Source organism: Amblyomma maculatum, chromosome 1 (genome assembly GCF_055883805.1).
Source record: "Amblyomma maculatum isolate TAMU_Amacu chromosome 1, ASM5588380v1, whole genome shotgun sequence".
NCBI lineage: Eukaryota > Metazoa > Arthropoda > Arachnida > Ixodida > Ixodidae > Amblyomma > Amblyomma maculatum.
This window is the reverse complement of record NC_139344.1, coordinates 10,892,430-10,906,773: the sequence shown is the minus strand read 5'-3', so window position 1 is coordinate 10,906,773 and position 14,344 is coordinate 10,892,430. Positions and strand designations below refer to the sequence as shown.

Below are 14,344 nucleotides of genomic sequence, written 5' to 3'. Positions count from 1 at the left end.
GCAGGGCTATCCTCATCATGCCATAAAGTGTTTAGTAATTAACTCACCTCCAAACGAAGAACATGAATTAGGTAATATTTTGAAAGCTATTTCATCTACAAGAAAACTAATCAGATATTTGAAATCAGCATGCAAAAGTACATTAATGGTGCAAGTTTCAATCAGATCCACCCATAAATAAGGAAAAACGTTTCAAGAGGGGTGTCCCCACCTTAAACAATGTCATAATGGTATTAAACTTTTTAAATTTAAAAACGTGAAATGGTTGGAGAGCCTAAAGGTTATTTCAGTTAAGGTATCATTAGATCAGCTGCACTACACTACTGGACCCGTCTGCAGTATTCAAGAGCTCTTGCTTGTTGACAAACCATAGAAACAGAGAAAGCAGCCTCAGTGCTTTCATAAACTATTTACATAACCTGACACTGCTAAGTTTGCTTCTATAAGGTGGCCTGTGCCATTAGCAAAATTCTCGTAACCAAGTCAAGTCCGACAGGCAGAATTTACCACAATTAGTGGTATGGGCTCACATATGGTGCAATGGGTCATGCTGAGCATGATAAACGGGCTATCTCAAACTGCCTTCCTCACAAAAAAGAAAAAATTGGAAGGGTTCAACGCTGCTGAGCTGAATATGGAGCGAAAGCATTAGCTGCGGGTGACCGAGCGTTCTCCTCCTTCTGTTAGGTGCAGCGCCGGCTCGGGGACCATGGACACAACACACAGCGATGAGCGGTTAGACCTGACGTAGTATTGCTTTCACAATAAAACCCACAAGCGCACGAAAAATATAGCTTAGAGTGCACAAAATCTGAACACTGCTTTCTAAGAACAAATGAACAATGTACAAAATTGTCTTCAGTGACCCTTTATGCTCTGCACTGGCCCTAGCACAATGCGCTTCCTGTTTTATACTATTCACATCATGTCAGCTTCAACTGAAAGCAGAACCATTGGAATAAAGCAGCAAGGCATACAGTGAGTATGCTACATGCCTGAGACAGCACCTGGTCTAATCATGGCAGGAGTGGCCACTGATCACTGCACATGTGCTTAGTTCTATGTACAAAGGCAAAAGCAGCAGACATGCCCTCCCCTTTTAGGATGACACACACCCTGACAGGCAAGCAAGCAAGCAAGTAAACAAGAAAGCCCCTCCATGGCATCCGTCATACACACAGCAGACAATGGGGCCTCTCCAACTCACCCGTCCAAACAACTGCTTGTATGTTGTCTTGATCACCTGTCGCTGATCACTCGTCCTTTTGGCAAGAATAGCAATGATGGCAGCCTCATCGGTGCCTGCATGCGTAGAAAAAGCAAGAATTCACGATTTATGCTCAGCAAAAAGAAGTAAAGCATTAACACAATGCTGCATTGAAAAAAAAAAAAAAGAAACTGCACACAAGGGCACTGCTGCCATAGATTGCATCATTCAGATTCTCCAGCTGTTTGTTTGTGGGGTTTAATGTCTCAAACCGATTCTCCAACATTCCTCAAAAAACGAAAATTCATGTCACTAGAGTATCTATCTGGCAATTTGTGCGCCTTGTTTAAAACATGCCACGTTTGCCAATGCTACCTTTTGAGTATGGTTAACCGAAGCACATGTAGCCCTAACTGCATGTAACACATGACTGCTCTTCCTTCCAGCATTTCAGTGTTTGGAACACTGAGGAAGAGCAATATCTTTTACGTGAATTATGGCAGTTCCCACCCATTTTCAGTTGATAATACATGATTACAACATGGTGTGCTGCCGAGTTTTAGTTGGCGGAAGAACCAAACAACTTACTTCAGTAGTACACCAATTACAAAACATACAACGATAGCATGAGACAATGCCCAATACACTGGTGGCTGTACTTGAGGTTTTAATGTCCCAAATCAACTCCGGCTATGAGCAGCACAGTAGTGGAAGGCTCTGGATTAATTTACACCACCTCGGGATCTTTCCATGACGAATTTTTTTATACCATGTTCAATCACAACTGACAGAGCCAGGCTAAGTAATGCCTTCTTTAGATATGAAACTGAGCCACTAGTACTGACGAGTTTTTCTTTTTGCATTTATACAATAAACATGTAAATCAAGCTCAGCCTTGTTCATAGTAAGTGCACACCTGTCCTTCACCTATCTCATTAAGTGACACAACAGATTATGAAACTTTAGAAGCTATGGCAGCACAAGAACAAAAAGCATCAAATATTGTTCAGAACACTCCGCAGGAAGCTCACATTCCAGTCATGTTCCATTACTCTACACTGTGCCGATTTCCCTCTTAAACTATGAAGCAAATAGTGGCCTTCACTACACAGCCCCAAACTGTTACTTTACTTCCAACAGTGGCTACTCCTGTTTTCCTAATCAAACCATTCTTCAAAGTAGTAACTTGCAAGGAATGTTCTCCATTTTGAAACACTCCCAGTTCACCTACCCAAAACAGCTCTTTAACAAATCAGGAAGTTTATAACTTGCCATAGCAATCATGCGTCTCACTGAACTGTGGCGGCACTCTTAATATTGGTGTAACCATCTAAAACACAGCCCGGCAGGGTCTTGGAATATAGCACAATAGCTTAGAATTGCAGAGAACTTTTCAAGCACATTCAACCACCATTCCTTATAAACAGGGCTAAAGCACAGAGAATTTCCCCAAAATAGTAATAATAAATTCAACACTCAGACCTATCATGAACCAACATGTGTGCACCCACAGTCAAATTATAAAGCCATGCACATTACCAAGGCCCTTCATGGCCTTCCGGAGTGCCGAGGCATCATCCTGGGGGTTGAATCCAGGGTAGGGTCTGATGGTGGCCTGTTGGCAACACATGGACAACATGAACTGAACTATGAGCACCAAGTTGCTTTTTTAAACAATAGCATGAAGCAAGAAGATAGGGCTGGCAACCAAACTCACCATGTTTCTTGCGTTGCCTAGACTCTGCAACAAGAAAGACACAAGGAAGAGTAAGTAATGGTGTGCGTGTGCGCCGAGCAGACGCCACGGTATTTTTCTAAGTGGGACAGAGCTAGGGGCGGGGCAACGTTAGACAGCGGCGCGCCGCCACAGGAAACGAAACAGCAAGAAGAAAAAATAAACTGCGAACATGCGCAATGACGCGAAACACACGTGACATGAGTCTTGTATCCTGCCAACCCTGCGCTTTCGCTTTGCTTACAGCACTGCGCGAATAAACAAAGGATCTTGCACTGCGCTAGGCATTAAGGGTTTCCCTTGAATAAATAATCTGAACCTCCGGCACAGCCGCCCGAGAATCAGCCACACAAGGTAACGAGGTCTCCTAATGGCGACGCGGTGGAAAGTAGCAGCATGCCGCCGTAAAGAGCCGCGCCGGGAGGCGGGTCCGACACAAGGGATCCCAGATCGAAGCAGCGTAACGGTGTTCAATCAACCATTACATCCCCACCACAACGACGCACTTGCAGAGTACCTGCAACATTGTAGATTTACTGTGCACAGCCCAAGCAGTGCCCGATTGTTCCGATCACGAACCGAGCGTTAGGCGCAAATCCGCAAAATGAACCCTGTCTCCCGGGAAAACACACTACAGTTCCGAGTTGAACAGGCCCAGAATTAAATTCGACGCGGCTCACCCGACAGGCGCTGCCGATGCGATTTTCGTTCGGAAAAGTGGTCCCGCTGCGATTGAACAGAAGCAGTCAACGCAAAAAACCTGGCCACACCTACAACACAACACGAGCAACTGGCCTCCTCTCGCCGATCGTCGTCAGGGCGAGGCGCGAGAGCGCGAGGTAGTAAACCGCGCTGGCGCTAGCTGCAAGCTAAATGAACGGCAAAGATGGCGCTGCGGTCGCCAGATAAACGATAAACTGCTGAACAAAGGAAATTGCAGCGACCTTTCAAAGCCGGGCCGGCCGTTCTGCGAGAGATTACTCATGAGGTTTGGGGGCAGCGCGACACGCAAGCTCTCTTGGAGCTTAAATAGGTCAATTCGATACCGTCGAAGATCGGGCAAAGCACTCGGAGTGGACGCCGATAGATACAGATCTCATTGGCATCCCCTTTGAATTGCAGCGCAAAATGTGCAAAAAAACGCCCCTCACAAGAAAGGCAAGATTCTGTACAACCACTCTTGAATAAAATACGGAGATGGCAGTTTTGCACACACGCTGCTACAACCGTTTTTGTTTTGTTTTTTTCTTAAATATTGTACCTCTTTCAGTACTACAAACAAAAACATACATGCTACATGGGCTTATCATACGATGGTGTTAGTACAGTGCCTGTAGGTGTTAGTAAGTTTATACGAACGGCTTGTTGCTAACACCGGGCTATTTTGGCATGGACAATCCGAAACCAAAATGGCGAGTGAGCTCTGCCGGTATTGCTTAGAATGGGGAAACAACGGGTACGTGTCGCGAGTGCGGCTTCCAGGAAAGAAACAGGCGAAGAATGAATGAAGAAAGAACATAGGCAGCCGAGAGGGGAAAGAGAATAAAAGGAGAAACAAACAAAAGATGAGAGAGGCTGACAGAACGACCTCGAGTGTGGGCAACGCGCTTTCTCAGAGACAACTAGGCGAGCGGCGCGACTCCCTCCCCCTACAAATGCGCCGCCGTAGAAATGCACGCCAGATTTGCTCCGGTGCCGTCTCGCGGACTCGCTCTTCCAAGCATTTCTTTTCATTCTTTTCTAGGCGCCGCTGTTGCGCGAAGCCGCACCGGCGCCAGGATATCGACTTGGGTCGTCCGAAAGTTGGCCGGTTCCCAATGGCGCTTTTCGCCCTCGGGACGCTAAAAATATGTGCATCAGACGACCACGTGGGAGAAGAAATAACTATGTAAGAGCAGGCAGGCAGCCTTTCTAGTGCTGCCTGGTAATCATCACACGTGCAGTTGGGAGGGATGGGAAGGGTGCTGACAGGAAGGAGGGGGAAGGAGCGGAGCAAAAAAAGTTACAAAATGACGGCACACAGTGTACATGCGCTTAATTTTGGCCGCTTTTTGTTTTCTTGTGTGTGTGCGCGCGCGTATATATACAAGGAAATTCTTTTTAACCATTACAGCATTAAGGTGATCACGTCACTGTTACCTCTGAATGTGGTGGGTTAAAGAGGAAAGATAACCAGGCAGTAGTCAGGAAGGCGTGGTCAGGAAGGCTATCGCGGGGCTAACCAGTCGAAACTTCATGGACCCCATGCAAAACTATGGAAGTAAGCAGCTCTCGCATCAAAACCCATTCATCCTGCCTGTAATGGGAGCACAAATTGGGTGCAGTGCGTCTGTTGGTCTGTTGTAGCAATGTCATGCCCATTTCCTGCACGCCTCTGACTTGTGTTGTTGTCACGACCAAGGAATCAAGAGCGGGTCTGCTAAGCCATTGATTTGCAGTTGCCATTTAACCAGAACCGTGCTTTGCAAAGAGGCTTGAAACAGAAGTTTTCAGAACTGCACACAACTTCGGTCTCTGTGATGGGCCATGCTACTATGATAAAAAAAGTTTCTACTTTTCAGAAACACTGGCTTGCAAGAGTATTGCAAATCTAATAATTCACTTAATGCCGCATGCTGCAATTACATCTTGAATACTACAGACTGGAGACTAATTCAATATACAGAACTTGCCAGAGTGCAATAGCATTTGATATAATTGAATAAAAAATTCCCTACCTTTCACACCTCATTCCAAAACTAAGCATTTGGCATGTATTGCAACAAGGTTTTGGCAGAGAATAGGCATAAAAACCACTGATAAATGTCTCCAGACTTATTGCAATTAGGCAGGTACTGCAAGTTTGTATAGTCTCGGAGCAATCAGCCTTCAACACAGCAAGATTGCCACTGTAATATGCAGCATAAAGTGAATAAACAATGATTTAATTAACAACCTTGGCTAATTAACTGCATAACTGTCACCACCATCTCATTATCTTGTGTCTGTTAAGCCCACCACATTCACTGAAGGCAGCACACATTGTCATTTTTTTATTAAGCTGTTAAGATGTAAAACAATGGTCTGGCATATAGTAAGTAGTATGGCATAGCATGCAGGGTTAGGTATTCTGAAGCCACACACAGGCTACTTGGGACGCCACACTGCTGTTGCCCAGCACACCATGGTTTTGCACTTCATCTACAATGAAACGAGTGTTGCAACCAGGATTCGATACTGCAACCCTGGGCTCCACAGCCAAGTGCCAAAGTTACAGCGGTGGAGCGCACATGCATGTAAATATGTATGTGTGCGAGCAATAGGTGCGGATCATTTCCACAGTAATGTAAACCATAGCCCTATTCAATATCAATGCACGCACTGCAGATATTTCCTTTTATAATCACGAATACAACCCAAACAAGAAAGGGCCATGAGAAATGGGCAAAACACATGCTGCAAAATTAAATCCTGATTACAAGTCCTTCCTTGTTGGTTCTCATGCAGTGCACAGGAAAGCCTCACCAACAATGCACCTTTTTGATATAGTACCACTGCAAGCACCAATAACACAATTCCTGCTAATAATGGTGCATAATGTTTACAGGCACAACGCAATAGAGCCCAGCAACAATTTGTTTCTTCAGTTTGGAGGGGGAAGGAGATGTAAGATGTGTCAGGCTTTATGGAAGGATGGGAAAGGGGAGCAAACTGAAGTTTACCTACACTTCACGCCAGTTTATAGAGGCGGCTTCAACGCAGCAAGTCTGCTCCATCCCCGTGGCTTACAACCCCGGCACATTATGTTGCAAAGCAACATCTCCCACACAGAACGTAACATTCCATATTATTGCAATGCTTTACTTACCTCTACTTAGAGTCTTCACAACAGTTAGTTGTTCACAACAAATTTACAAGCAGTACATAAGCAAATAAATAAATCCTTGGTGGCACTCTGAAGGCACCCAGCTCACAGATAAGAAAGTTTGAGGAATCGCTTATTTATTGAGCGTAGATTGGTTTGTTTTGGCTAATGGGGCTTAACATCCCAAAGCAACTCATGCTATGAGAGACGCCGCAGTACAGTGTCCTGAAAATTTCGACCACTTGGGTTCTTTTACGTGCAATGACACTGCATAGCACACGGGCGCTTTGCTTTTCGCCTCCATCGAAAAGCAGCCGCCATGGCCGGGATTCGATCCCACATCGTCAATACAGCGAAGCGCTCAAAAATCACAAGGACGAGGAGGGAACAGGACAATAGCGCACCTTGCAACCACCTTCAACCCTTGGGATACACAGGTTGCACTCTCGTCCAACGTCGCTCTCCTTGCCACTTCCCGGACACTGGTGAGAAGTCCTTGTCCTCGTCCTTGTGATTTTGAGCGCTTCGCTGTATTGACGATGAACCAACATGCCCAAACATTTTCCCTTCTGAAGCGATCCCACATCCTTGGGCAGAAAAGTCCAGTGCCCTAACCACTGCACCACCACTGCAAGGCGCATCTATTGAGCGAAACACCAACTAATGAGGAAAAATTAGTGGTTAAGTTAAGTGAACGTCTACTGATCTGAGCTATTTACTTTGAAAGCCCTGCTACTAGTTGTGCCTAGTAAGCTAACATACCATATAGCATTACTGGAAATAACAAACTTGTTCAGAAACTAATGTCAAAGAAACAGCTTCCTGCATAAAAAGGTCACAAAGATGTGCACAGGTGGACTGAATATAAAGCTCCACTGCCCTGAGCCTAATGCCCATTTATGGAATAATTCTCAGCAAGCAGCGATATGCATCCCACAGCTGGAAATATAAAAGTGTGAAGTAAATACCATAAATATTGTTAGATGAACATTCAATGTGGAACTAGGCCAACAGACAAAAATATATGGGCAAACAATGAGGCAGCTGAAAATAAGACATGCTCAGGTTATCAGATCAATCAAAATGCAAGGGTGTTACTCAAATATTAAGTGCAGGTGCTAAGATGGAGCAAACTGCTACAAGAAAACAGTCATATCAATGTCAAGGAATTTTTTTTCCAACCACAAATGCTTAAAATTACATCGCCTTTAGCGCACCAACTTAAATAACTATTTGCACAAATCATCAGCATATATAATTTTGAAACACCGTCGACATTCCCGCATATACCTTGACTTCTACATTTCAGTAACATCCCCGGCATTTGGTAGGCCTTATAATAGTGGAAAGATATGCCTACACATGATAAACGCCTATGTGCTATTGGTTTTCATCCCTGCAAACAGTAAACCTGTTTCAGTTTGCAGCAAGGAATTATGAAAGCCCTATAAACGACAAGTAGTGCTAATGATGTTTACTACCAACATATGAATTAAAAACTGAGCTCGCCATCACTGGGGCAACGTGTGATGAATTAGTAGGTTACATATTCGCCATGTTTACATAAACCCCATTACTTACATCTCGCAAGCGCTGTCCTGTGTAGGATGCTGAGTGAGTAACTTGAGCAGCACTGGAGTAGATGGGACTTGCCCCGTAAGTTGCTGTTCCATAAGATACACCGTAACTGCCAGGCTGAGCTGTTGGGCCAGCACTAGGGTGGCCTGCTGAAGGGTACTGACTAGAAGCTGCCTGCGTTGCAGGATAGCTTGCAGCTGACACAGGTGTAGGATAGCTGCTCTGCCCAGTTGGGTAGCCAGGGTATCCTTGTGTGGAACTGGGGTACCCAGTAGGTGCAGGCTGGGGGTAGCCAGGCTGGCTTGGGTAGCCAGGTTGGCTAGGGTAAGCAGATTGGCTAGGGTGACCAGGTTGGCTAGGATGACCAGGTTGGCTAGGGTAACCAGGTTGGGTAGGGTAACCAGGTTGGCTAGGGTAACCAGGTTGGCTAGGGTAACCAGGTTGGCTAGGGTAACCAGGTTGGCTGGGATAACTAGGTTGGGTGGGATAGCCAGATTGAGTGGGATAGCTGGGCTGTGGTACAAAACCTGGCTGCGATGATGGGTACCCTGGCGATGAAGATTGCGGGTACGCTTGATTTGGCATTTGGGGTGGGTAACCAGGAGCAGGCTGACTAACGGGTGGTGCTCCATAGACAGCATCCATAGGATAAAGAGTCCTGTCTTGAGATGGGTAGCCAGGATAACCTTGTTGGGAAGGACATGGGCTCCCACTTCCACCAGGATAGCTCATTGTGTCCTGTTAGACTTGGCACTGAAAAAGCAGGAGCAATGGTACATGAGAGTGGCATGCAAGGAGAGTATTTGACAAATACTTAGGCTCGTTTAAACAAATATTACGACAGGCAGTCTTTTCAATTATCACAATTTAAACAATTTTTCACTGCACACATCAACTGCAAAAGAAAAAAAAAAAGCAGCAGTTCCAGTTTCTTTTGGTCGAAAAGAAAAACTGAAAACATAAAATGAAAGATATGACGCCACGCTGTGAAGACACTTAATTGCTGACACAGCGATGCAAAGCTTTGTCCACAGAGAAACTGCAATTTCATTAGTTAGCGCAACAGGTAGAACAGTTCAGAGCTCATCCCTTCCTCCTTAACAGCATAGCACACGCATAACACATTAAAGAAAAAATACAATCGTACTATCGTACAGCAATAACGCACTGCCAAATGTGCCTCGCGTGGAACGTGAGCCAATCTTGCTTCACAAGGAAACTCGGGACGCTCCCGGCCGGCAGCCGGATTGGGCGTATACGGACGGTTTGTTTACAGACACACAAACTCTTTCGCGCTTGAAAAATGGTCTTGCTACGCAACCAAGAAGTCAGTAGAATAAAACGTCAACATCCGTATGACGAACAGAGGACGCAGGCATCCCATTTAGCATTAAAAAACAAGAAACCCTATTCCGAGTCTAATGTCATCTGCTGCCGGACGAAAATAGCGCGCAGAAAAGGCGGCTGACAAGAATCTCCCTAAAGAACAAAAGTTTGGTAGTTACCACGGAAGAAATAATCAGAGCACACTCACCCAAGTTTCGACTACCTTAACACAGTTGGAGCGTCCACAGCTTTAAAAAATTAATCAAACTAAAGTCACCGCCGCAGCGCCGCAGTCTTTGCACTGAATCACGGAGCTCGTCGGTTTACGTCTGCGGCCGCAGCAACACAATGGCAGCACCTCTCAACAGTGTGCTTGCGGCGATGACGCTCGGAATTGCGTACTTCTCGGAAACACCACTGTTAATACGGTGTGTACAGTCATGCGCAAAAGTGGAAACCACGTGAACCACTACGGTTACTGCTTCTGTGTATAAAAAAGCGAGCCAGGCGGTAGTGTTCATGTGTGCAGGCAAACTCAGAAACAGCCACTGCACCGTCAGTGAACGTTGACATGTTGCTCTGCTAATACCAATTTTGCGCACGACTGTACTAACGGTAAGTTAGCGTCTCAGCTAAGGTACTCACCGCTGTACGCAGTTCACATAGTGCTATGCCCCTGCTTTTTTTTTTTCTTTTTTTTACGTGGCAGGCTGCAAGACCACTCTGAAGCAACTTCGGCGGTTTCAAGCTGCTAGCAGAGCTTTCAGATCATGTGCTCAGCGCAGACGCCAAGAAAGCATGTGTATTATTATTTTTTTTTATATAACAAATATTGCACTGCCAGACAATGTTTTTATTACAAAGCCACTACAACGCAGCTGATTCGGGAGATGACCCCAAATAAAGGACCAGTGACCTCCATGTTACAACAGCATCACTTGCAATTCAGCTCTTCAGTCTTGACTTTCAGCGTTTCTCAAGGGTTTTAAACTTTGCTTCTGGAAAAAAAAAAAAAAAAAGAAAGAAAACGCGAGTAATGCGGCGGGATCTTGTAAACGGTGTGCATCTTATAAACGTTTTTTTTTTTCTTTTTTTTTTTTTTTTTAAAGAGTTGATTTACCAAGACGTTTAGAATAAGCATCCAGCTTGTACGCTGCTTGTTCTAGCTTGGTAACGCTCTCTTCGACTTGGTCGATCTGGTCCAAGTACGGCTTGAGACACCGATCTACAAGCAGGAGGATAATGCATAGCAACGCTCAGAGTTTCCCCAAACGAGCTTTTTCAAGAACACTCGCGAGTGAACCGGCCGCCGCGCTTCTTCCACTTACATTTCTCGTTTAGGTCTTTCAGGGCTTTTGTGACGTTTCCAGCAATCTGCTTCATGTCACTATACTTTGTTATTGTCAGTCTGTTCATTTCTTCGGTTAGCCTGTAATCGTCTAGCGTGGCTGCAAAAACCGAATAACAATTGAGGCGAGTGGATACGAAGTAAATATTGCCGACATCAACGCAGTTTTCTATCAAAACTCAAATCTCTGTGACATGATTTGACTCCGGAGTAAATGCAACATTATGTAATCATCAGTATATACACCACGCATCACAAGCACGGCCCCCAAGTCATGACACCAGCTGATTTGAACTTACATGAAAGCTCGGCTTGCACGTATTCGCCCGTTTTCTCGAACATCGTAGCAGCAAGCTCATTTAACTTCGGCGAATCTGTAGCTTCATCGCCAGATTCCATATCAAAATCTACGGCAGCTGCAGGTCTGCCGCAAATTAACGGGAAGCAAACAAAACCGCCAAGTAAACTTCACACAGAACAGCAACGCGCCAGCCTACGGTACATATCAACCATGTATCAGCTGTCAGCGCTGGCGCTGCTGTCGGCGTCTCTAGCACACATCGTTGCCGATTTAATTCACTCAGTTTTGTAGAGCATCTAGGTTTCGTTTTAAAGGCTAAAACTCATTAAATTCTGACATAATTTTTTTTCTAAGACACTTTATCGCGAGTTTATAGTTGGGTTTTATATTCTTTATTTGCAATCACAAATAGTGACACTAGCCAGCATTTGGGCGCCAAATTTAAAGCTTGTTAAGAAGTGCTTGGGACTGGGCTAGTTGGAACATCTCATAAATGCTGCGCTGCTTAGTTGTACACGGTCAAAGGAACTGGCGCCTAACCTCGGCGTTGGAACATCTCATAAATGCTGCGCTGCTTAGTTGTACACGGTCAAAGGAACTGGCGCCTAACCTTTGTTCGTGTACAACTAAGCAGCGCAGCCTTTATGATTAAAGTTTGTATCTGAAATTAGCCCTGTATTGGAAAGAAGGATTTTGTGCAAAGAAAGACCAATACAAAAATGGCGCCAGTCCCCAGTACAGACTGTCCAAAGTCAGCTTAGTCGGGTCTATAGTGACCTAGAATATATTCTAGTTCCCTATAGTCGAGTCGCAGCCGGAAGCAATTGTGTTACCTTTGTATGGAGGTGAAAGTCAGATCCTTGGCAGTCACTTCAAAATTGTCCATACTGTAGCCATGGGGTATAAAATATAGTATCCAGAAAGAATTATTTACAAAGAAAAAGTCGTCACAGCTCTGATATGGTCCGACAGTACGCAGTGCACCCAGTCGGTCATTGATGTGCGACGGACGACCGGTGCACGCCCTTTTTCGGAAGTTCGGACATCCGACGGAAATCCGTTTATGTTCAACATACGTACCGCGGACATTCGTCGGACTATCATTTGTGACTCCGGATCATGCCCCACGGACATCCGACGGAACCCGGAGGCGGACATTCAGACGTTTCCTGGAACTTGCTCGCAGGGCCTCTATTGGTGTAAAAATTTGTCAATAACATTCGTGTAAAGCTCAGGAAGCATATGTATCACGGAAATTTCAGTTACATACTACTGCTCAATGACTTTGTTTTGAAAGAGCAAAGTAGACAACAGAATATGCAACATGTATTTAAGTTTCTTGTTTTCTGCTGTACTTTCATTAACACAACAAAGCACTGAACAGCCGCAAATTTAAATCCAAGAAGCTGATATGCTAGCTGAGCTTTTCACAAATGCACCCTCTCTGAAAAAAAATACACGGTTTTAAAAGCAACACTTTCGATTCTTTTTAGGTTTCTTTCTAAAGATTGCATAAATAATTTACATTAAAAATATATCTATGTTAAAGCGGCATGCAAAAATAGACAGAATGGCATGGTAAAAAGCAGGCCAACTGGAGTACAAATAATCTGCTGTTCATGCTTTATATGATAAACCTGGAATGGAGGATACAAGAAAGTAACCTAGGTTTTAACCTGTCATACAGGTTAGGTGGAAAGGCGATAGAGCAGCGCTTCTCCGGTTTGATGTATGCAGAGGATATTTTGCAGCTAGCTGAGAGTCAGAAAGAATTGCAAACTCTGGTTAAGTATTTCAGAGACGAAGAGGACGCTCTAGTCTTCAGTTTTAACGCAGTGAAGTCGGGTCCACTATAGGTGCCCACGGCAAAACCACAAATGAGGCGGTACAAGGAGATATGGGCTGGGCATCTTTCAAAGTACGGGAAGCCCAGAGTAAAATATTATATGAGGAGCACCTGAGAAAATTGGACAGTAACAGATGGGCAGCTAAAGTATTTAAATACCTATACCTAAAAAGCGTTGACTCACAATGGAGCAAAAGAACTGGGAAACTAACCAGTAAATATGCTGGTCACAAGGAAGAAGAAATAAAGAGCGTTAAGCAACAGGGGAAAAACACAGAAGGTAAAAATTGGATAAATTCGATGGAAAAGAATCAGAGTGGGGAATTATACTGAAAGTGCAAAAGGCAGATTAGGAAGGAAGCTTTCTTTGATAGCTCAAGAAGCAGTGCCCTACTTTTTGAAGCTAGATCAGGGTACCTTAGAACACGCAGCTACAAAAAAGAAATTTAACCATGATGATGACGCATGTACTGTATGTGGTAACTCCAGTGAAACAATTGACCATATTATATTCGAATGTAATGGTATCCATCCAAAAGTCGATGCAGGCGCAGCCACTCTTCCTGAAGCTCTGGGGTTTAGAGATATCAGTGGCCAGGCCAGAAACCGGCGGTGGAAGCTAGCAAAAACGAATGGAAGATTTGTGGCTTAAAAGCAGAGAAGTGACATAATGTTAGTAATGTAGACACAAAAATTCAATAAATAGAATGATGGTATATTTAACCAATCTAAAACAATAATTAAGATATAGGGAGAAAAATGAGCATGATAGCTACTGCTACCACCCCGTTTCAAAGGGGACGCTCCTATATTCCATCCATCCATCCATCCATCCATGCAATTTTCAATGGCAAATTGAAATTGTAAATCCTCTTTTCTTTGATAGTGTAGTGCTCGATCTGTACTATATGAGGCAAGATCTTTTCATCTCCACCATAATCTTATGATATATTTTGGCCAGTGTTCTATCCCTTTAAGAAAGGTCATATAAATAACTGCAGCAAAACCCATACCAAATAGTAAAAGATACATACATAGCTTGACCACAACCTGGTATTCATTATTTTAATGTTTTTATGTCATCTTTTTCAACATGCCACTCTGACCAAACATAGAATGTTACGTTTGCTGCTATGAGCCCTCAGCAATGGCCAAGACA

The 14,344-nt window shown here is 44.3% G+C and overlaps 2 protein-coding genes and 1 long non-coding RNA gene across 6 annotated transcripts in view; 1 reads left to right on the top strand and 2 right to left on the bottom strand.

Moving 5' to 3' along the window:
- Positions 1-11,478, bottom strand: part of LOC146201642 (annexin-B12-like) — a 60,034-nt gene extending 48,556 nt beyond the window's left edge. For 2 of the 4 annotated variants that reach the window (XR_014703578.1, XM_084587726.1), the window contains exons 1-5: positions 9,899-10,053; positions 8,368-9,117; positions 2,925-2,948; positions 2,747-2,822; positions 1,208-1,302 (exon numbers count right to left, since the gene is read on the bottom strand). Coding sequence is in view for 3 of the 4 variants with exons in the window: in XM_084587726.1 (XP_084443852.1) it covers positions 1,208-1,302; positions 2,747-2,822; positions 2,925-2,948; positions 8,368-9,096 (924 nt within the window). In the remaining variant the exon portion in view is untranslated. Of the gene's footprint in view, positions 1-1,207; positions 1,303-2,746; positions 2,823-2,924; positions 2,949-3,622; positions 3,805-8,367; positions 9,118-9,898; positions 10,054-11,337 lie in introns of those variants that run through there. The other 2 variants (XM_084587727.1, XM_084587728.1) reach the window with 2 other exon arrangements.
- Positions 10,077-10,718, top strand: LOC146201644 (uncharacterized). The gene is made up of 2 exons (XR_014703579.1): positions 10,077-10,305; positions 10,400-10,718. It is a non-coding gene; the product is annotated as an uncharacterized LOC146201644 (long non-coding RNA).
- Blos2 (biogenesis of lysosome-related organelles complex 1 subunit 2) lies at positions 10,549-11,473 on the bottom strand. Its single transcript, XM_084587729.1, has 4 exons — positions 11,338-11,473; positions 11,019-11,138; positions 10,811-10,915; positions 10,549-10,688 (listed from the first exon to the last, which is right to left on the bottom strand). Exons 1-4 carry the CDS (start codon positions 11,435-11,437, stop codon positions 10,657-10,659), a joined length of 357 nt encoding a protein of 118 aa, XP_084443855.1. The 5' UTR covers positions 11,438-11,473; the 3' UTR covers positions 10,549-10,656.
- Positions 11,479-14,344: the final 2,866 nt, after the last annotated feature.

Bases quoted from the DNA above. Each gene is read 5' to 3' on its own strand.
- Blos2 (XM_084587729.1), bottom strand. From the start codon at position 11,437: ATGGAATCTGGCGATGAAGCTACAGATTCGCCGAAGTTAAATGAGCTT. The intron at 11,139-11,337 runs GTAAGTTCAAAT...CGGTTTTTGCAG, and splicing joins CGTGCAAGCCGAGCTTTCAT to CCACGCTAGACGATTACAGG. The intron at 10,689-10,810 runs GTAAATCAACTC...TTTTTTTTCCAG, and splicing joins TGCTTATTCTAAACGTCTTG to AAGCAAAGTTTAAAACCCTT.